Below are 21,979 nucleotides of genomic sequence, written 5' to 3'. Positions count from 1 at the left end.
TTTCTCCTTTATGTCCATAAAGAAAAATGGGCATGCACTGAATGCCACCAGAATGGTTGGAGCAGACAGAGTGTAGAAGCACATGCAATCTTTTACAGCCAGATTCTGATCAGTTCAGGTGTAGATAAACAGTTCGCTTAGTGATGCAAGCTTTTGGAGATGCTACAGCCTTGCAGGAAGACACATCTTTGAAGAGGAGGAGGGAAGCCTTTTGGAACCATTGGTACAAATAATGCTTAGAATTTACATCTGCCAGCATAGTCTCTGGGCAACTTAATAATAAATACATGCCAGACAGACATTACCAGAAATAAGAGCAAGGCAGCATGATTTCCTGTGGCACCCAGAATAACAGAAAAATGTTCCATCTCACAATTTACACTGAATATTCATGACTGTGTCCTAGAGAGCCTTCTCCTGAGGGGTCCTCAGGGCATATTCTGAAGTCTGTGACAGATGAAAGGTAATCTGCTTTCGTTCATCCCAACAGCACAAAAACCCCAATCTTACCCTCTTTGTAGCTCTACTATTGTGTTTAATCTTTAGTACCCAGATATGTGTAGTATATAGTATTCTTTGACAAAGAACTAACCTAGCTGCAGTGGCAAAGCGGGGCATGGGGAAGCAGGGAATATCTTGAACAGAGTTTCACGGGTAATTGCTGCTGATCTATCAAGTCAGAGCCAACATTCAGGTTTTAACGGAATAGAGTATGAAGTTGATATTTACTGCCAAAACCTGCTGGAAGTCTCCAGTCAAAAATGCCAGGGTTAATGAGGAAAACCAGGGTATTTTGTGTTAAGATGCTTTTAAAAATTAAATGATACAAAATGCATTACTTGCATTGTAGGCCTGTCAATCCTTGTGTGACGAGTGAATGCATTCTCTCAGAGAGGAGAGAGAATTTCAGAAAAAATATCAGGTAAAGGATATATGCCCTCATGATGTACATTCACTTCTGGAGGCACATTAAATGGCCTGCATGGCAAACGCAAATTACAGCTGTTCTTGATCTATAGAACTCTTTATGACAAATAGGTCTAGAAGTGAAAATAATCTCAAGATCTTATCCTTTCATGCTAATGAAGTGAGAAGAAAGTTTGTTATGTTAAGCAATGAGCATTGCAAGGAGCTCCTTTGATGAGGATGAATGCTAAAGGGGGAAATCTATGGGATCTGATGTAGGCAGCACCCCTTGCACATCTCTGGAAAGTATCCGCAGGATTGTTAAATGCACAAAGAATTCTGTCACCTGTTTGTCTAATACAGGAGTAAGTACTGATCATGTTAAAATACCAGATGAGATCTAGGAATATCTCTTAAAAACATATTTTTACATACTGTAGCATGACTACAACCCATCCTGTTGCAATTAATAAGCAGTATCAAAGCAATAGTCATCATCATGCTTACATGGCAGCTTACATCACCAAAGCTTTATACAAACAACAATTAACCCTCTCAACAATGCTGCAGAGTGTCATTATGTCTGTTTCAGAGATGAAGCAACAGAGAGGCAGAAAGATTTGCCCAAGATTACACAGCAAGAGAAGAGAAAAGTTCAAGAGTTTAAGGCTTTCAAGTTGGTATTGCTTTGTTCATGTTGTGGCAGACTCTACCCTCGTCTGTGGGTGGAGTTTTGTATTTATTGCCATTGCTTTTGCAGTTCCAGTGGATAGGGAAAATTGACTATCTTCTTGTGACATTTATTTTTCATTTTGGTTGGGTTTTTTTGTTTGTTTGTTTGTTTGGGGTTTTTTTTACAAGTGCTAGAGACTGGACAAAATTTCCTTGGCAAGCAGGGACCCTCCAGCAAACAGGATATAGACTTTGAACAAATGGTTGTGAAGAGTTTGTAGACATCTGCCTTTACTTGGGTTTTATACGGTACTGATGGGGTAAATTCAGTGAGAAAACATCACTAGGCCAGGTTAGCTCCTTTTAGTTACAAACCATTCCTGATCTAACATTTGGGGGTTGCCTGGGGACTTTTGTGGAGGGTTTCTCTCAGTGCCGAGCAGACAGGTCAGGCCAGGAATATTTGTGCTCTTCACGTGGACTATTCACTCCACATTACTCACGGTGAGGTACGGGTCGTGGAAGTCATGTGGCAGCATCTTTACTCTTTGATTGGCTAGTAAAGCTTTCCTGGGCATGAAAAAAATGAAAAACAAGTAATTAATAGCGAATCTTAGGGCTCACTGGCTAAGTACGGTGCTTTCCATGCGAATAAGCACACCCCAAACATCAGACCCAGAGCACAGGGACGTTCATGGGTTTCCCAGATAATCTTCTGCAAGTTTGAAGGAATCAAAAATAAGTCATCTATGCAATCCTTACATCGGCATAGCATTTTGGATCACCTTTGGCATCATTTAAAGGTTACAAAATTATCTCTTTTTTAAAGCCAGGTCTTCTTTTCAGCCACAATACTTCCCCGAGTGTTTACGTGCACTCAGAGGATTATTACTCTGCTTTTTAAAGTTTTCAGCACCGGTAGCCTTTATAGAGCTGTTTGTATGTTTGTCACTGGGGCTATGACTTTGCAATTACTGACTCAGGCACGAATAGAGCTGTTCTATGAGGAGGTGAAGGAATCCTTCAGAGGTTGCTGATGGCAGATGTAGTACTGCACTTGAATTTAAGCCAAAAAGCACCCATCTAAAGAGGTATGACAGCTGACATAGTCACTTATGTAATAGTTAGTTTCAGTTACTGATTTGCTAATGACTGTTTTGCCCTTGCGCAGTTTGTTCCCAGTTTCTTCATTCCCCTCCTTCCTAGTTGCCATACTGTAGTACCTCTTCCTCTTGTTGACATCTGTTCTAGTTCCCAATACGAAAGCCTGAAGTTACTGGGTTGATTAACCCCAGTGAATTGCTACCAAGCATTGCATTGCAGTCTCTCTCCGGGGTACAGAGACGAGTAGGGATTGCCAGGGGAGACCTGCTTGCCTATTGCCAGAAGACAGGAGCCAGAAGTACTATCTACCACTTTCTCCAGGAGCTTGGACAACTGCTTGGGGAGATTTTGGCTTCATTTATGATGGAGTTATGGTAACTGTGATTCCAGGATGGTTGCATCTTGCATGTCCACAGAACTGATGTTCTCCAACCTCTGCCAGCCCTAATTGCATCAGCATTCCCACAGATACTGCCTCTGAGCTGGAGTAGGATTAAAAAAAAAAAGAAAATCCACTAGCAAGCAGAATTTCACCAGCCTGTGAATCTTTGAAATTGGCTGAGGGTTTGTCAGGTCTGAACAGGTGGAACAGCATCTATGAAGGCCTGTGACTAAAGAAACAAGAACAGAGAACAGGAAGAGAAACAAAAAAGCAGGTGTTATCCCAGAGGGATGACAGGAGCAGCTACAGACATCTTACTCAGAAAGGTGAGTGAGTGGAAATGAATGTTTGGTCATACTGGAAGCAAGCAGGGTTTTGCTACTGAGGCTGCATTTTTAACCCTATGCGCCTCTGGTGGAGGCTTAATGAAAAGCAGGGGTTACGTGGGGCCTCTTCATAACAAGGGGTGTAATTAAGGAATATTTAAATGGCTGATGACTAGCAGAATATGCATGTGCTCATTGCTGTGATTTCTGGGTTTTGTAAGGATGTGCCAGCTAGCTTTAGCCTTGCTAACTCAGGCACTGCTGGTGATAAAACCGGAGCATTAGGGAGCTCAGCACAAGTTAAAGAGTGTTTACCTACTTCCTTGAGCAGGTTTGGCAGCCTTTGCAACATTTGAACCTGCTCTGGCTAGATGCAAACCAGTGCAAAAAGGATGGCGAGGTACACCAATACTATCCTATTTCTGCAGGCATAGCTCACTCTGGTTTCAAGATATAGATGCCCTCAGCCATGGCTCAAAGCATCGCAAAATCAAAGCATCGCACAATCAAAGCAATGAATGTTGGGATTCCCAGAAGAAATTTTGGTGAACCGAGCTTCAACACGGAGATTCCAGGAGACGAGGAAAACACCTGAAAATCAGAGTCAGTTCAGGAACGTTTAGGGCAGGATCAAAAGGAGACATTAAGCAATGTTTGGAAGCTCTCTAGAGCAGGGACTGCCTTTGTTCTGCCTCTTGCACAGGACTGAAAAAGCTGTCAGCACTGCCGTAATATGCCTGAGTACCGCTCCTTTCTCCAGTAGGACAGCAGAGAAACAACTGTGTTCTGCTTTGAAAAGGTGACAAAGTGGTTCTGGCTAGTAAGAACTGGGGAAAAAAAAAATACAGGAGGCAGAGCCTGATGCATGCCGCTTCAAGTCCATACACAGCACAGCCAACCAACAAATGCAAAGAGGAAACACTGGGAGTTTCCTTTTTCTATAGTTGCCCGCAGAAGTTTGTCTGCCTTTGAGTGGGAGGAGGAATAGACTGGCTCATCCAGTGGCCATGAAGAAAGCACCGTGAGGGAGTTTCCACAAAACCAGAGGAGACAAGTCACGCTGATTTCGGAGAGGGGAAAACTGGGTTGGTGCGCTGTGTCCTGTGTAATGAGAGAAAATGTGGGAAGATGGTTTGACAGAGTAACCTGGAGCATTCCAGGAGAATAAACGCCATTCATGCAGGAACGAGTGACGTGAGTAAAGCAAGATTTGCTAAAAATCAGGATTAGACTGTAGATCTACAAAGCCTGCTGAAGGCAGGAGGGTACAGGATCTGCTCCGTGTCACTTCCACTGCCGGAGGAGGTGGATGCCAAAGGCTGCTTTTCTCAGCTCACAGACTGAAGAACAATATAGAGAAAAAAGTGGGGAATCTCCAGAAGACACAGGCGAGTTGAGGAAGAATAGAAAGTAATGAAACACTTAAGTGTGAGAGGGCGATAATATGAAACAAATGCAACAAGGGAGAAAGTTAATAACTAAAAGATAGTTTGTGTGGTTAGTGGACAGCAAATTACAGTGAAGTTTACAGTGTGGTATGGCAGCAGGGAAAGCTGCTAGAAGTGGGGGGATTTTGATGTGTCATTTCAGTTTGTTAATTTGCTTTAGGCCTCTCGGTGCAAGCAATTTTCAGCCCAGGGGGAAAGTCTTCATGAATGACTAGCTAAAGCGTCCTCTCTTGTACCTGCGTAAGCCAAAAAGCGTGTGATTTACGTGACTAGGAAAAGCACTCTTATCTGTCTGGTCAGACTCAGCTCACTGCAATTCAGTGTTCTCACAAGAAGTCCAGACACTGGTACCTCTTGGTTTGGACATTTAAAATGATATTGGGCAAAATATTAATATTTGAGCTCTAGAGGACTAGCCAGTCACAGCAAGAGGGACTGGCTAGAGATTATCGCTAAGCTTCTCCAGTTTAATCTCTGACTCTTTCACTCAAGCCTGTAACAACAGCAAATGTAATAAGGGACAGGCACACTGTTCAACATGCTGAACGTTGTCTGTGCTGTTCATCTGCTTAGTGTCTAATAATAGCCAAAGTCAGTGTTATGAGAGAGATTTGCTCTAGAGAGAGCGAAACTTTTTTCACGTGCACCAGCTGTAAGGAAATATTCAAGGATAAAAAGAAATTATTGCCTGGTAGTAGATTTCCCTAAGTGCCTGAGTCCATTCCACAAGGAATATTAATTCACTGAGGAACTCTTTTGCCCATGGGAAGCAGCTAAAGTCTCTTCTCTCTGCCTGCAGGATGCTCCTTGTACCTCACTTTTGTTGCTCTGAGCTGCTGCTGCTGCTAAGAAGGCACATATTCAGAAGCATGTTTGTACAGTCTGATTTTCATTTCTGTTTCAGCAGTCTATCAAATAGGTGAGAATTGTATTACCATCTGTGATGAGCATGCACAATAATGAAGGCTAGTGTAGGGTCAAGAGTGGAGTTTGGACAGTTCCTTTAATACGTGACAACAATGTAAAAGCTTAAAAGCAAAACGACAAAATTGTTTTGTTTACCTGTACTGTTTTCATCAACTAAATGGGATGTGATTCCATTAATCTCAACCGGGGAAAAAATTGCAATTCAGGGAAAGGGGCTTGAAAACTTATAGTGTGGGAGGCATCCTTCTGTGTAAAGCATAACGTGTCCAAAGAGTGTATTCAACCATTGACATTTGCTGCTGCTACGCGGGGCATACAATATACTTACTCCTTCCCTCCATTACAATACTATGAGCACTAATAAACATTCTCTGCCCCACTGAAAATAATTATAGAATAGCCTTTTTGCAACCCTGAAGGACTTTCTCGTGAACGTTATCTCCATAATCTGTTTCTGTATTTTGAAAGAAACGCCAACTTACTTTTTAACCAGCGAGAGAGTTCTTTTCCCCTCTCCTCCCAGTTCGGGATGCGGGATGACAAACGAGCAAGTGCAAACAGAAATGGCATCTTGCTTGAGGGACAGCGTTGTCTGCATATCCAGTTCTTCTCCATTTCCTGCAGGAAAAATTCATGGCTGCCTCAGAAGGTATTGTTCTGATGTGTTGCCAGAGAATCTCTACACAGAGGCCTGCAGCCATAATGAAGCAACAGAATTTGTCTTGTGTATGTTCATTGTGCAATAATTTCATTGTCAAGGATTTATTGTTGCCATTTTCTATTGCACAATATAAAATGAAGAGAGAGAGAAGGGTGGGGGACAAATAGATGGACATGACAGAATCAGGTTTTCAGTGTTCTGAGTTTTTTAACGAGAGTTTGACTACTTCTTCATCAATCAGTGACAAGGGGCTCTGCTGTAGCTGTTCATTCAAGAGCCAATTGGATTATTTTTTAATCAGAAGTTTAATTTTTACACCCCAAAATACTGTCTTTTTTTAAAATTTAAAACATTTTCCAAATATTTTTGGTGGCATTTCCTTTTAATACCAAAGACAAAGAGAGGTAAAACACATTAATAGCAGCTGTTTAGCAGGATTTGCATCTTTTAGAATAATCATTTTAAAATTTGAGATAAACATTCTACATGTTTTGTTTTCTAAAACAAAATCCAGCACAAAGCAGTTGTTAAAAATGTAAACAGGACTGAAATTAGTCAAAATCAGAAGAGCATGTTTCCCCTAATCTTTGTCCTTTCTCCCTTCTTTGTGAATTCAATTTCACAAGAAATTTCAATTGTCTTTGCAAATGAAAGTATTTTGCAACATCCAATGTCATAGAAAATCCAGTTCCAGCCAATTTTAAAAGGCAGGCGGGAGCTCTGCTGGTCCAATTTGGAGCTCTAAACATTATCCATATCCAGAGTATTAATATTTTCATATAACAAGCTTCTTGCAAAACCATTGCAGAGCTGTTTTCCAACTGGGCAGATGTCAGTACTAATTATGCAAGCAATATGAGGTGATTGTGTTTTAGTAGTCCCAGAATTCTGAATCTACTTCTGCATTACTTATGCAGACTTTTGCAAGTCTTAACTAAGCAGTATTACAAAACTAGGGTGTTCCAATTTAAATTGAGTATCATGGCTGATTTAGTCTATTTGAGTCTCAACATCTGAAAAATTAAATTCTTAATGGGTATGGGATAGCCCACTACAGATGAGCAATATTCTTGGAGAAGCAGGAAGAAATCCACTGCCACGTGTGCCTTAGACTGAGTAGCTGATCATTTCAGATTACACTGAGGTATGTAATTCCTCAAGCACACCTGTGGAAACCTTAATGGCTTCAATTACTAGTGATCATGCAAGCCTCCGGAAACCATGAAAAGAAGGCAGAAAGCTAGTTCCTCGGTGGGAAAGTTCAGAGTGGAGTCTACTTTATGGGGTCCATGGTTACTTCCCTTGGCATCTGTAGAAATTATGGCTAAAAAGCTATTCTAGCCATTGGAAAAAAAAAAAAAAAAAAAAAAGAAACAAACACACCACCACCACTCAAACCAACTTTAACTCAAGTGTAACCTTAATGTTAACTTGTTTGTCCAGTTCATTCACTTCCCATTATTCCCTGGATCATGCTTTGAATAATTTTCATGATCTGTTTCTTAAGTCCTGCCCCTTTTGATGTCATCAATCTGATCCATATAGGCTGGACAGCTCCTGATGTATCTTCAGTTAGAAAAGAAAATCTGACAGCTTTGGACCAAGACTTGTCTTCTGTTCAGGATAAAGCTGAAGGCTGAGTTTAGTGGCTACTCTAAACACTCAAAGATAGAGTTTCTGCCAAGGTACAGTGGGGTGTTTTGCAATTTGGTCTTAGTTGCTTTACTGTGTATTTCTGTATATATGTATGATTGATATATAGATACCTATACACATAGTTAAATATTTGACTACATGACATTCATGTGTAAGTGCTTAGTATGTGTCGAGCATCGAGTTGCTGTGATGATAGATGAACATGTACTTATTTGCCACTGCTGTTTAACTTCCACTGACTTTCTTATAACCTGCAGCCTCTCTCCAGGCACTTACCACAGACAAGACAGGCAACTGGTCACTGTTGCTGTTACATGTTTTGTTAAGTCCCTGACTGCAATTGCTATGTTAAATAAATTAGTGGTAGGCTGATTTGGGAAACCGGTGGAGAGCGGATGTTCTGTTGCCTGTACGCGTGTGTTTTGAAAGATTCCCTCTGGGGTTTTTTTGCATTATCATAGCTTTTTAATTCTAGTTATTCTAAGAATGCAGATTCAAAGGGTATGAGCTAACTAGCCATAGCCTTAAAAGCCCAGACGGAATGTATGAAAACTGTGGATTGTCTTTGAAAACCATGGTTTGAATATTTACTGGTTTTTTTAGATTTGAAATTATACATAGAAAAAGTGTGTTTGATAGATTTGATTTAGCATTCTTTTTTGGTAACTCTTTTCTACTGTTTTTCATTAGAACAAAGCTGACTAGTGAGATTGATACAAGAGTAACAAATTAAATTTTCCTGTTTTAATCTCACACAACTTTCATTTTTATCTTAAAATACCATAAATATTTCAGGACTAATTCAATATATTTCTTAACATACACTGCAGGCTTATTTTCATTTATTCTTATCTCAATAAAATGAGAAAGAAAGGACCGAATAAGATAAAGGTTGAACATACAATTTAGCATAAGAGTTTAATCTGCAAAATGTGTAACAATAGGGGGTAGCAAGACTACCACGGTTTTGTTTCTGGAGTTTGCCACAGGCAGTTCTCTTTGACTGAAGAAGCCTTCAGCTGTAAGGCTGCCTGATGAAATTTGTAACCAGTGGTTCAGAGTACTATGGCTCTGTGTAGTCTGTGTGGGAGTAACAGTTTAACTATATACGCACTGCAGAAAATCAGTGGTACCTTGTAGCAAAAGTGGAATTGATCATTTCCCCCTTCAGTTTTTTATCACACGTCTTTTCTTTCAATTGTTCATGCCCCTTTTTTAATATTTCGCTTTTCTATTTCACTTCCTGTACTTGTTCAGCAGCAAGTATATCTGAGAAATTTGAAAAATCATTTCTCATGCTTAATTATAAAAGTATAAAGGAGACGCATATGCCTTTGAGTTAATTTTGTATTATTGTTAAACAGTGTCTTACAACATACAAACATGGTATGTGTTGTGCGCTTTGGGGAAAATGACTTGTGATAAACTGGGTTTGCTTGTCAGATAATACGCTTTTGTGGGCTATGTTAAAGCTAATCTGGTATACAGCTTTTGGAGTGCTCTTCACTGTTTAAGGGTTATTCCTAATCTTTCTGACATGAATAGGTACACTGAAAAGACTGTCTTAGCAGTTTGTGACTCTAAAATATCATTTCATATGAAGTGTCCTATTCCGGGGACCTTTGAAATAAAGCCTTGATTTCAAATGGAGAGGTCTAGTTGAGGATGAAGGCATCGCAGGTCAGGGCAGTAGTGTGTACCAGCTGAGCTATGGTACCTCACTGGCACCTCAGGCTGAGCCACCACCAAACACTTCAAGACCCAAAACTCAGTAAAGGGCCTGAGCTTTCATTTCGTTATCACATAGCCCACCTGCAACAATTCTTCAGTTATTTGTGGGCTCCTTGCCTTGTCTTCAAATTCGGTTACTGTATTTATAAGATTTTTATTTGGAGTTAAGGTTGGACCAAAGTGGTGTACTCAGTAAACTTCTCTTAATAGCATAATAGGTAGGGTGATTCACAGGGTGCTGTAATGTTGGAAACTCACATATTACAGGACTTGATGTCACGTTCAGTAAGTGGAAGTATGTCAACATTCGTCCGATGTCCCAAACAGGTACTAAAACCTAGGAAGATGTCCTTGGTCTGTGCTGGCTAAAATGTATGAGCATAAATAATGTTTACGCTTTCATCAGCATAAAGTCTGAAATTATCTAGAGGAGCACAGTAGATGTTTTACTTACTGTGACAAAGGAGAGATGGATTTTGGTTTCCAGTTATGCCACTCTTCTTGGGTGATTTTCAGTTTCTGTGCTTCCTTTTTCACTTCTGTAAAATAGAGAGAAGGAGAAGATTTTTAGGTTCCTGGAAGAAACTATTTATGTAAGAGATAGGTGGGAAAAAATTTGTTAATAGTTAATATTTCTGTGGTTTTCAGAAACAACCCAAGAGCATTCTGTTTTAAGTAGTATCTGCAGTGCTTTATCCATACCCTGATTTGGTTAATCCCCTCTGTGGTTTCAACTGAGGCGGTGTTTTCCTCCACTTCCTTTCCCGAATACCTAATTCTGCTCATCTGAACTATGAAATACCTACCATATTTCATCTTGGAAGTAGGTCTATTTAAGGGATGGAAGAAATTAATCCTGCTTACCTCCATTCTGCAGAATGAGAGATTATATAGCAAAAATTAAAGCCAGATCCTAATTTGTCCCTTTCATGCACTTGAAAGTTGGATTTATCCCAATTCCTTGACATAAGGATGAAGCCATATTGCTAGTGCTGAGACAGTCTTGTTTCAGGCCTATGGGCCATGTTTCACTAGCGATATACTCATAATAATGAATTAGTTACAGATCTGTATTAACGCACAGTGACACCATGTTTCAGAATTAAACATTGGTCTTAGTGTTCCTAGAAGGAAGAAAACTACACACCCCTTTGGCCGCAGACTTCTCAGCAGCTTGTGTATTAGTCACTTTACCTTTGCATATCCACACTGACACAGAAGTCATAGTGTAACTGTGCTAGAATGCCTCGAGTTACTTCAGCAGCAGCGTGCGGAACATTTGACCTCTCTGCTACTTCCTGGTGTCCACAGTCTGGAAAGACAGATGAGTCTCAGTTCACAGTTATTTTCAGCTTTTGCCAATAACAAATTCATTGGCGCCCTGTTTGAAAGAGTCCACAGATCGGCCGTGGTCTTTCTAACAAGCTAATAAGATTTTTTTTTTTTTTCTCTTTTCTTGAACAGAAACAGACTTAGAGGATGGAGCAGGAAGCAGCAAGAGAAGAAGAGAAGAAAGAAGGCTTGATTGAGTTTTATGATTCCTTCAAGGACATGTTTGAGTTCTTCTGTAAGAACACAACAATCCACGGCACCATCCGCCTTGTATGCTCAGACAGCAATAGGATGAAAACAGCTTTTTGGACTCTGCTTTTACTTGCCAGCTTCGGCATGTTATACTGGCAATTTGCACTTATGTTCAGCCAGTACTGGGCCTACCCTGTTGTCCTGACCATGTCGATGCATTCAGAGCCCAAGATGTTTCCAGCAATTACCATCTGCAATCTGGACCCATACAGGTAACCTGTGCCTTGGCTGTAGTCATGTCTTTACAGTCACAAAGGTTCAGGAAGGGTCAGCAACCTTACGACTAAGGAAGCTGAAGGTAAAGGGAGGTCCCTCTGCTTCACAGAGGTGGAAAGGGACTGTTGTTATTTCCAAACTGGTTTTAAGATAAGATCTTGTTAGGAATTGTGCAACGGGCATGTAGCAGTTTATTTCGTGCACTGAGTCAGGGTAGAGGAAACTCTACCTTGTGACTTGGTTCAAGCTGCTAACTGATTTTGTGCTCCGATAAAAACAGTCTTTCCCCGAAAAACATGGCTACTGTGCGTATTCATTCCTAACTAAACTACTAATCTCTGGAACGACGCATGCTAGAGCTGGTTCTGCTTGGGTTTTCGTATGGCACGATGGCTTTAAGGAAACGATAGAACTTCTGTGAAAGTCTGTGGCTCTGCTTGTCAAACAAGGCTCCCACAGTAGTGGCAAGTTATCGAGACATTTCAAATTACATAGTAAACGAATTACATAATCTCCTCAGAATAATTATCTAATTGTCTGACAGGAAGTCCAGTTTGTGCAGCTGATGCTGCACAGCTACAGGTTCTGAGGTTTTCAGTGGAAGATACAACAACTGGAAATTCAGCCGCTGGAGCTCCTAATAAATGAATTTACTGAAGTTAGGTTTGCTAAGCGTAGGCACCATAATTGTTGGCTTTTCTCAACACAGACATCAAGGTCTGCAGAGAGACCGCGAGAGCAGCCTTTCCATAGATACTGCCAGGGTACATAAAATAAAGCGCTTTTGTCCGATAAAAATGTGGATATTCACAAAGACCTAATATTTTTGTTCCTTGTAGATTTGAACTGGTTAGTGAACATTTGGTTCAACTGGACCACATGGCAGAGGAATCAATCGCTTTTTTGTACGGCATCAACACATCCGCCAGCTTATTCCACGTGAACGAGAAAAACATCCGCATAAAAGACTTGTCAAGCACAGGCAACCTCAGCAGATCTAGCTTCAAGCTGAGCCAAAACTTCTCACTCATGAGAATGGCTGACCACAATAACAGGTCAGGGAAGAAGCTTTCCAGCGTGGGCTTCAGGCTGGTAAGTGCGTGTCCTCTTTGAGGCTTTAACCCGGCTTCAGGCACGAGGACCGGCTGCTCCCTGAGGGAAAGGGGCTGAGGGGGACCCTATAACCTCGGCAAACCGGCAGGAAAACCTCACACACAGATGGTGGCCGGGTCCAACCAAGGGTCCGGGTCATCAGGCAAGATGAGGGTGATGAGGCCGGTTGAAGTCCAGGCCATGAAGTTATCCCACCAGATCAACAGGGTCCGCAGCCAGGCAGGAGCACAGCAGAGGCCTAGCTGGAAGGCAGCAGCCCCACACCGCAGCCCAAAATGGGGCTGAAGGAGCTGGGCTGAGCTTAAATGAGCGCCTGGGCCCACGGGTGGAAGGTGTGGGTGGAGGACACAGCTGAGGCTGCTTCGGGGACGTTAAGGCTTAACAGTGCACTCAGGGCCCTGACCAAGGTCTCGCTCACGAGGTACATTCCAAAAAACTGAGTGAAAAAAATAGTTTCAGTGCTGTGTAAGGACACCTTCAGGATGTTTCAGGAGAGTCCATCCCGGCCTCTAACCATTTGTGCTGATTGCTAGGATTCTTGTGAAGTGAAAAAATAGCAAGATCAATGATCGTGCACAGCCCACTCGCTTGTAAAGTCCTTCTGGCAGTGACAAATTCAGTAGAGAACGGTAGCAGCAGGCTATGGGAATCATTGTACCCCCTTTCTAAAAATACACGGAACATCTAGACTTAGCAGCCTAGAAATAACAGAAACGACATGCGAGGATTCCCTCAGTGTCTAAATGCTGTGGTACCGGGGGCACTAGAAATGTTGCAGATAAAACAAAAGATGGCAATAACAAATCAAGAGGATGAATACAATAAATGTGTGTCTGTGACTTCGGAGAAGGAGGCAAATGCTCCAGATTCTTCATATCAAAAACAGGGTTAGCGTAGATCTGGGAGCAGAAGCTATGAGAGAGAGATTGATGTGGCTTGGAAGGCCAGCAATTTTTGCCTGATTATTATCGTCTTGCCCTATCCTGTAGCCCTTCACGAGGCACACTTTCACCAGAATCTGTGGGTGTTTACCTGTCTAAGTCCCGAGTAAGAACAAAGAAAGCGTCTCAGGACTTGGCTCATGATTCATGGGCTGTAGAGAGTTCCCACCAGCCCTGTCCTTCCTTCTCCCAAGGTACTTGAGTTTGCTTGTCTTCCCTCTTCTCCTGCCTCTTTTCCCCCGCACTCGTTCCTCTGAGACGAAAAAGCACACCTTATTCAGCTTCAGGGAGAGAAGGTGCTTAGCACATAACAAGGTGACCTCCAGAGGTCCCTTCCAACCTCAGCCATTCTGTGATTCTGTGATAATTAAAATTATCAGACTTAACTTTCTGAAAAAATAGAGGTTCCCCTGTATCCAGTATTGCCTTTACTCCCTGATCTCTGTTACCCTAAATCTGTCATGTTCTGGCTGTGCTGAAGGGCTCCCTCTCTTCTTCCAGTGCAATGCCACAGGTGGGAATTGCTTCTACAAGACCTATTCATCTGGAATGGATGCAATTCTTGAATGGTACAGGTTTCACTACATGAATATCATGTCCCAGCTACCAGTTATAATCAACATTTCTGACCATGAGGAGCAAATAGAAGATATGGTCTACTCCTGTCAGTACGATGGGGAGCCCTGCAGACCCAGGTATGTTACTTCTTGAGGCACTAATTGTGATTTCAGCAGAACTCAGGGACTCGGGAGACTGAAACTGAGCCTACAATTTCAGGCAGCGCAGGCACTGCATCTCATGGCATACTGCCAGGCTTAGCCCTTGTTGGAGATCTGACTGACAGAACAGGCTTTCATGATCAGAGGATGGGGCTAGGAACCTAGAAATTAGCGTTCTGCCATGACTTACCTCTGTGACTGTGAGTTAGTGTCTTAGGGTGTCAAAGAAGCCTAAGAGAAATTCAGCAGGAATTAAACCTTTGCTTGTATAAAGATGCATTGCCTGTATTGAATGGTATATGATGAATGTCTATCCACATGAGAGGAAAGGAGCAGGAATCCTCAGATATTCGATATGTAAAAGTGGGATCTCTTTTTGCTGTGACAATAAAAAAGGGGGAGAGAAGTGGAAGAAGGTTCTCATGAGTCTACTGTAGCACTTGGCCCCTGAGCACAAGGATTGTTCTCAACTATTTTGCCAGGAGAACTCAGTTAATAGCAAAAGGGCCAGATGGTCTTTTTGCATCCTTTTGTCCCTAGAGGCAAGGAAGTGAGCTTGCTGCACATACCAAAGGCAAATGTATACCTTCTTTTTCCTGCATGCCTATGGTCTCCACTATCGGAAGCTCTTCCAAATACACCATCCAAGACAATGCTGTGCCTCAGACACACGAGCCATTTGCTGGCCTTTTTGTTTTCAGCTGATGACCTGAACGAAGTTAACAGCAATGCACTCATCTATGACACAGAATAAGCAGAAGGCAAATTTAAGCATTTTTCTGAGCACTTTCAGCAAAGGGAAGAGGGGTCTGCAAAGTTTGTTGTAGATCTTTTTATGAGATAAGGTACTGTTTTATCTTTCCTGGAGGCAACTGACTCTTATGTTCTTCTGCACTTCGTGTTTCTGATGCTGTCATGTAATGTATCTTCATCAGTGCACTTGATGGTGAGCATTGTCACTTTTGTACGTCTGTTCACCCAACTCTTCTTAAGAACTCCTATAAACTGGGAGAATGTGGAGGCTGACTTGGCCAGCGAAGTTCAACATGATCATAATAAGTGGTACAGTTTTTAAGAAAGCAAGGAAAGAGAGAATCTATTTCTCTTATTGATTAGAGCACAGAAGTGGTGTTTCTCCTACTGATTAGAGCACCAAACTTCAACCGGCCTGGTTGTCGGAACAAGCAGGGAAAAATTTAGTCTACTTGGTGGAAGGAAAAGCAAGTCAGAACTCTGAATTCGACTTCTGTGTTTGCTGCTCTAGCTGTAACCTTGGGTGAGCAGTGAATCCTTGTGCACCTGATTTTTTTCCTTGTCTCCAGTGAGTTAACAACTCTTTCCCATAGGCACTCCTGTACATACACACAAACACAAAACACATCCTATGTAGAAGTAAAGGTATTGCTACACTCATAATTAAAACCTATCAAAATGTCTCTTGATTTCAGTGACTATGTTCACTTTCACCACCCAGTCTTTGGAAGCTGCTATACTTTTAACAGCAAGGGAACAGACTCTTTTTGGACAGCTACAAAACCAGGGATTCCTTACGGTATGTTATTTGGCAAAGGGTGGGAAGAAGAGCTAAAGTTAATATATTTTGGCTATGGATTAAATATGTCTTCTATACATGTCTTACTGACATATAGCCCTCTCTTCTAGTCTAGCGGCACAAATTATTGACTGTATTTGCTTGCTTCACTAGCCACATGTATATGATAGCCATATCAACCCCATCTTAACTTGTAGCAAGCAGAATATTAATTTAGTTTTCAAGCAGAATATTATTAGAGTTTTGGAATAGGCTGGTGCAGTTACTACCTGACCACTCACCAGGTCTCTAAAGAAAAAGAATGTCTCTTCTGCGAGCTAAGACAGCAGTTTGATCAGTGCTGAGAATTCAAGACATAGTGGTATTCCTATTTTGGCCCAGAATAAGCCATTATATGCTTCCCTTTTCTTTGGTTTACAGGACTTTCCCTTATCCTGAGAGCAGAGCAGAAGGATCACATCCCACTCTTGTCTACAGTCGCAGGTGTGAAAGTGATGATACACAACCACAATCAGACACCATTCCTTGAGCACGAAGGCTTTGACATCAGACCAGGCATTGCAACTACCATAGGCATTCAGCAGGTCAGCCACTTGCTCAAGAGCATTGTTTCGTTTCCTTCTGATTGCAGAAAGTTGTGATGAGCTGAACGCTGTGACTGACTCATACAACGGACCTGTGAGACTCTTGTGTTCACTTCTTGACTCTGCATGTATATTTATGCAAGCCCCTCTTCTCTCTTCACTGTGCTCAGTTTCCCATGGGCAAAACAAAATTATTCCAAATGTTCAAGTGGCCTTTTGGTCCTCAATACATTGGGGCCTGATTTGTTTTACACTGAAGCTCTTACACCTCTTACATCTCGTTCCAGCTCTAGACAGGGGGCTACGTGTGTATATTAGGATGAGAACAAACATTCAGAAGCGATTTAGTTATTTTGACATGATGAGTTATTGCTTGTCAGCTGAACCCTAGTGACTGACCACGTGCACTCTCCTACCTTTGCCCTGTTACTGTATATGTTTTATTAGCAAGGTATAGCTGAGCTGTTCACGTATATTACTACACTTCCTGTCCTGTATATGATGCTCCATCCAGTTAAGTTTAGCTGGTGATGGCTAGGTCCAATTAAAGCTCCTAATCACTCAAGCCTCTTTTCTGTGTCCACAGGATGAGGTGAATCGCCTGGGTGGCAATTATGGGAAATGCACAACTAATGGCGATGATGTGAATGTTAAACTCCTGTACAACAACTCCTACACCCTGCAGGTATTGTCAGAGCGGCTGGCTGAGGCCCCAGTTTATTCAGAGTGGATGACTAGCGAACAAGTCATACCTTACTCTCCAGAGAGCTTTTACAAATCAGGAGGTTCATTGCTGGAGATAACAGGGAGATTCATGCCCCTCTGAAGAGAAGCTCACAAACAGGGTGTTGTAACTTGGGATGTGTTTTACTGAGAGCGGGATACTTAGTCCCAGACACTGGGGCTCCTCCCTCTTTGTCACACAAGAGAGATCGGACAGTGAGCCAGTAAAGGCAGCTGGACAGTTCTATCGGGATATTCTTGGGCCGTCAGGTCTTTATTTGTGTAAGTAATTGCTCCTGGCTCTAGGTGTTTGGGCTGCTTAACTGAGATGTTACTGGGTATAATGAAAAAGGGAGCTGGGGGAAATTCTGTCATCTCATTGAATTCAATACTGTTTTCAGAGGTAAAGACAAGAAATGAAAAGTGAAAACCTTTTGCGTCATCATACTCTAGCAACGGCTGGTGTCTTTCTGTAGTAACAAAATCTCTACATTGTCTCCTACCAGCTCTATGCTACAGTGTGAAGATGCGGGCACTTGAGAATTTCTGGCTTATCCAGTCTTTTATGACTTCTTTATTTTCCAGGCTTGTTTGCATTCCTGCTTTCAGCACATAATGGTTCGAAAATGTGGCTGCGGTTATTACTACTACCCACTGCCTCCTGGTGCTGAATACTGTGACTACAATAAGCAGCCTGCATGGGGTAAGAGCAAAAGACTGCTGTCCTGTCCTTGTCGGAAGGGAACACCTTCCTACAGTAGTCACTGCTTACATGACTCCTTAGATTACGGCCCTTCTACTTTGTGCCTATTTCCTGCTTAGCCTATTTCCTCACCTCACTGAATCCAGCCAGATGGCAGACACCTTTCTGTGTGTTTGCCTGGGTATCGAGTTAGTGCATTAAAAATCTTGATGCTATCAAGCATCCTTCATTAAGTACAATAATATGCGGTCAAGCTCTTTCGTTGTTACAAATATTAGTGGCTGTGCTGGTGTAAGACAAAGCTTTGAATGACTTTCTTTTGGTTTTCTGGTCGGCCTATCCTCAATACAACCTTAGAGGGGAAGGCACCTGCATTGCACACAGGTGATTAGCTCGGCCATCTGGAACCATTCCGAAGAGAGAGTGAGGCAAAACCAGGTCCCTCAGAGAGCGCTGTATGCTCGGAAGGCCAAGTGAAGGCAGAGGTTTTGGTACCTTTCCATTTGGTAGCCTTCTCTTTCCTGAGGAGGTGTCTGAATGTGTTCCTGCCATTTCTTTCACCAGGTCACTGCTTTTACCAGCTGTACAACAGGCTCAGAAATCATCACCTGAATTGTTTTGACCAGTGCCCCAAGCCTTGCCGGTAGGTCACAAAAGTGGACCCCAATAAATCCCAGCTTGCAGGGGAAAATTACACCAGTGGAAATGTAGGCAACTTAGTGGAAAACGTACGGACCGGCGGGCTGACTGCATTTTGGCATTTTCTGAACCAGAGATTTCAATTTGATGTTCGAACCCCAGTGCTGAGAAAGGAAAAAGATGACAACATTAAACAAATTAAATACGAACTTTGTGTGCGCATGACAGCAGAGAGGGGAAGTTGTTTTAATCACACTGAAACGTTTTATTAAGCCCAAACCAAACTGGTTTTGTCATTTTTCAATCTATATTACTTTTCTTGGTTTACCTTTTTTATTCTAGGTCAATTTCAAAATAGAAAGACATAATTTTAAAGCAAAATATCAAATATTTTGGTTTTGAATGCATCCAAGAAAAGTTGTCAGGATTTTGAAACAGTTCTAGTTTTCCTCCTGACCTGAACGGTTTTCAGGCAACCTCTGGTTTTATTTTCTAAGCTGATTTACAAAGCTTTTTCCAAGGTTCTCAAGAGCCACCCCCAGAACTTCTGCTTTGCGCAAGTAGTTAGCATTGTTAAACTCCTTCATGTATTCACTTTTAAATGCCAAGAGTCATAGCGATCATAATCTCCATTTTTATCTTACCAGGGAATCACTGTACAAGGTGTCTGCTGGGACAGCTAAGTGGCCATCAGCGAAGTCTCAGGTAGTCCATGCAGACAACTGCTATCTTTAGAGGGGATACTGTATTTACTGTGGCTGTTGGAACATTAAAGTTAAGGGCGAAAATAATGACTTAGGCAGCAGCAATGGACATGGCGAATAAAGCGAACTGGTCCCAAACCCGGGCCCAAGGGAACGACTCTGTAGTTAAGGTGCTGGAATAAGATGCTAGAGAGGTACATTCAATTCCAGTTCCAATCCGAACTTCCTCGTGACCTTAAGCAGTTCACCTCACTGCCTTAGTTCCCACCTACACAATGGTGCTAATGACTTTCTGCTTCCAGTGGGTGTTGTGGTGTAACAACTCGCTTATTACTGTTTGTGAGGTGCTGCAGGGCTGCAGTGGAAACTCTCTGAGTCAATAGATGACCTCTTGCCGTTTCTCATGTTCTAATGTTAAATGGGCATTCAGGCGGTATGACCAGGTAATTAATTCATGTGGAATAGGTGATAATGGAGATGTAAATACAACCGATACATTTTAAAAGAGGAAACTATTTGGTGGGGTTGCCATTAAAGGCAGAATTTAAGAACTAGAATACTATACAAACCTAAAATATCAGTGTGCATTTCCTTGCTATTCTGGCAAATATAGCTACGACTTGATAGCTATCACTATATGATATAAACCAATCAATTACATCCTTTTCCGTTATTCACAATAGCCATTTTACTGCTTATGAAATCTGCATTTACAAAATATTAAATAAAAACTCAGAAGACAGGATTGCAAATAACATACATATACTCTGCTGCAGGACTGGATCCGCCAAGCTCTAAGGCATCAAAATGGATATAATTCTACCAGCAACAGGTCAGTCACTGCGAGAGGGTACCCCTGCTAAAACTATGGATTAACTCTTCATCCTTGCAGAATTTGTAGACATTAGTCTGGAAAGGGAGGACAAGAGAAAAACGTACAGGGTAATCCAATAAATTTCCCAGCTTTCCTCACAACACTGTAAGACAGTCACTTCTGCAACTTTTCCAAGCTCATGTTAAACACCCTCAGGAAAAAAGCTTGAGTGTGTGGTGAAACCTACTGCCTAGCAATCAGCGTGTAAAACCGAGAGCAGAATGCCAGCAGTACCTTCCACCAGGTGAATGGTGCGTGGACATCCCACCATTGCTAACCTCTCCCTTTCTCCACTACAGGAAGGATATTGCCAAGGTGACTATCTTCTACCAGCAACTGAACTACCAGTCCGTGAACGAGTCTCCTTTACTCTCAGTAAGTTGCACTACGTCGGCTCAAAACATTGTTACCTCTCATTACTCATGGTGTGCTGTGTATGGTTGGAGGGAGGGTTATTTACAGCCCCCAAGATGGGATGGAATTATTCTTCTTTAAGGAAGGGACTTGAAAATTTCGCATTTTACACAGTCACACAAAATTACTCCCCAAATGCCAAGCAGCTAACTGACCTGCTGGAAATACGCAATAATTTCATGTTCCCAGAGCTCTGCTGTGTTTGATAAACACAACCTTTTGATTCTTTCCCCAGGAGAATCTGCTTCTGTCCAGCATGGGAAGCCAATGGAGTCTCTGGTTTGGATCCTCAGTGTTGTCTGTAGTTGAAATGTTTGAGCTGCTTATAGATACACTAGTCTTGTCTCTGCTCTTCTGCTACCAAAGGTTCAGGTCAAAGAAGACGTTGCAAGTAGCTCACGCTCCTACCATCCCCAGCGTGAGCTTGACCCTAGAAAACTACCGAGTTGTGCAAGAAGAAGCTGGAAAAGATGATGATTCTGCTCATACTCACCCTTCTGGAGTGACTATTGCCATGGGCAACAACAGTGACCTGCATCTTCACCCACTCTCCAGCAAGGTGGAAATGCCCGAGCTTTGCCCAGATGTGGTGCTTAATGGATTTAGATACACGAAGGACAGCTCTTCGGAAGGGCAACCGGATAGCTAAGGATGCGTTTGTGCGCACAGAGAAGTGGGAGACTTGAAACTCCTGTAATGCTCGGGTGCTGTCAGAAAGACTGCAAACAGAAACGTTCCGGATCCACGATCTGTGAGCACCTAAACGCCACACTGCTGAGCTTGGCAATCCTCCTCCAGCTATTACAAGTTCATTATTAAACCACCCGTGTGTCCTGGATTCAGGCATCATGCAATGTTCTTTTGTTCCTAATGAGTATCTGGGGAGGGGAGAACTGTACTTCTACTCTCTGGGACAGTCGTCTCGAGTCCTCATAAAAGCCTATTCATAGCTTTTAACTTTTAAACCCTTGTGAGGAAATCAGCCTGTGGCTTCGGACAGGCCCATCTACATTTCACAAACGTACTCAAGAGAAAATCCAGCCTGGCTGTTAGTAGCAAGATTTCCAATGGAGGCTAAGGAGTGCGTGCTCCTATCAGTTGGTGTTGTCTTGAGGATAACAGCATGTAATAATAACAAGAGGTGGCTCCGATTACAGCTTTGCTTCCAAGACACCTCTCTGTCCTTAACCTATTACTGTTGCATTTTGAGGACAGTGCACAGAATACTGCTGCTTAGATGCTTTTAGACTTAACCCAGATTATTTCAAATGAGACTTACTACCTTAGAGGAAAGGAAAGAGAAGAAATGGGGTTGATAACTTTTTTATGTCACAGACGAAGCATCTGATTTATTTAGAAGATTAAAACATTGCTGCATTTTTGTTGCAGTCCATTTATAA

At 42.2% G+C, this 21,979-nt stretch overlaps 1 protein-coding gene across 1 annotated transcript; it reads left to right on the top strand.

Annotated features, from left to right (window-relative positions):
* The first annotated feature begins 3,310 nt into the window (after positions 1–3,310).
* Positions 3,311–21,933, top strand: SCNN1D (sodium channel epithelial 1 subunit delta). Its single transcript, XM_049801173.1, has 13 exons — positions 3,311–3,390; positions 11,278–11,609; positions 12,453–12,705; positions 14,169–14,362; positions 15,835–15,938; positions 16,359–16,522; positions 17,109–17,207; positions 17,831–17,948; positions 18,513–18,591; positions 19,235–19,292; positions 20,068–20,123; positions 20,465–20,540; positions 20,815–21,933. Exons 2-13 carry the CDS (start codon positions 11,293–11,295, stop codon positions 21,226–21,228), a joined length of 1,932 nt encoding a protein of 643 aa, XP_049657130.1. The 5' UTR covers positions 3,311–3,390; positions 11,278–11,292; the 3' UTR covers positions 21,229–21,933.
* The last annotated feature ends 46 nt before the right edge of the window (positions 21,934–21,979 follow it).

Source organism: Accipiter gentilis, chromosome 1 (assembly GCF_929443795.1).
Source record: "Accipiter gentilis chromosome 1, bAccGen1.1, whole genome shotgun sequence".
Taxonomy (NCBI): domain Eukaryota; kingdom Metazoa; phylum Chordata; class Aves; order Accipitriformes; family Accipitridae; genus Astur; species Astur gentilis.
Note: the sequence above shows the minus strand (reverse complement) of the source record. Positions and strands in the feature narration are given on the sequence as shown.

What these genes read in the sequence shown, in the direction of transcription:
- SCNN1D (XM_049801173.1), top strand. Translation starts at nt 11,293, where the DNA reads ATGGAGCAGGAAGCAGCAAGAGAAGAAGAGAAGAAAGAAGGCTTGATT. An exon ending in GGGGAGCCCTGCAGACCCAG is followed by an intron (nt 14,363 to 15,834) that starts GTATGTTACTTC and finishes TCTTGATTTCAG; the next exon opens with TGACTATGTTCACTTTCACC. An exon ending in ACAACTCCTACACCCTGCAG is followed by an intron (nt 17,208 to 17,830) that starts GTATTGTCAGAG and finishes TTTATTTTCCAG; the next exon opens with GCTTGTTTGCATTCCTGCTT.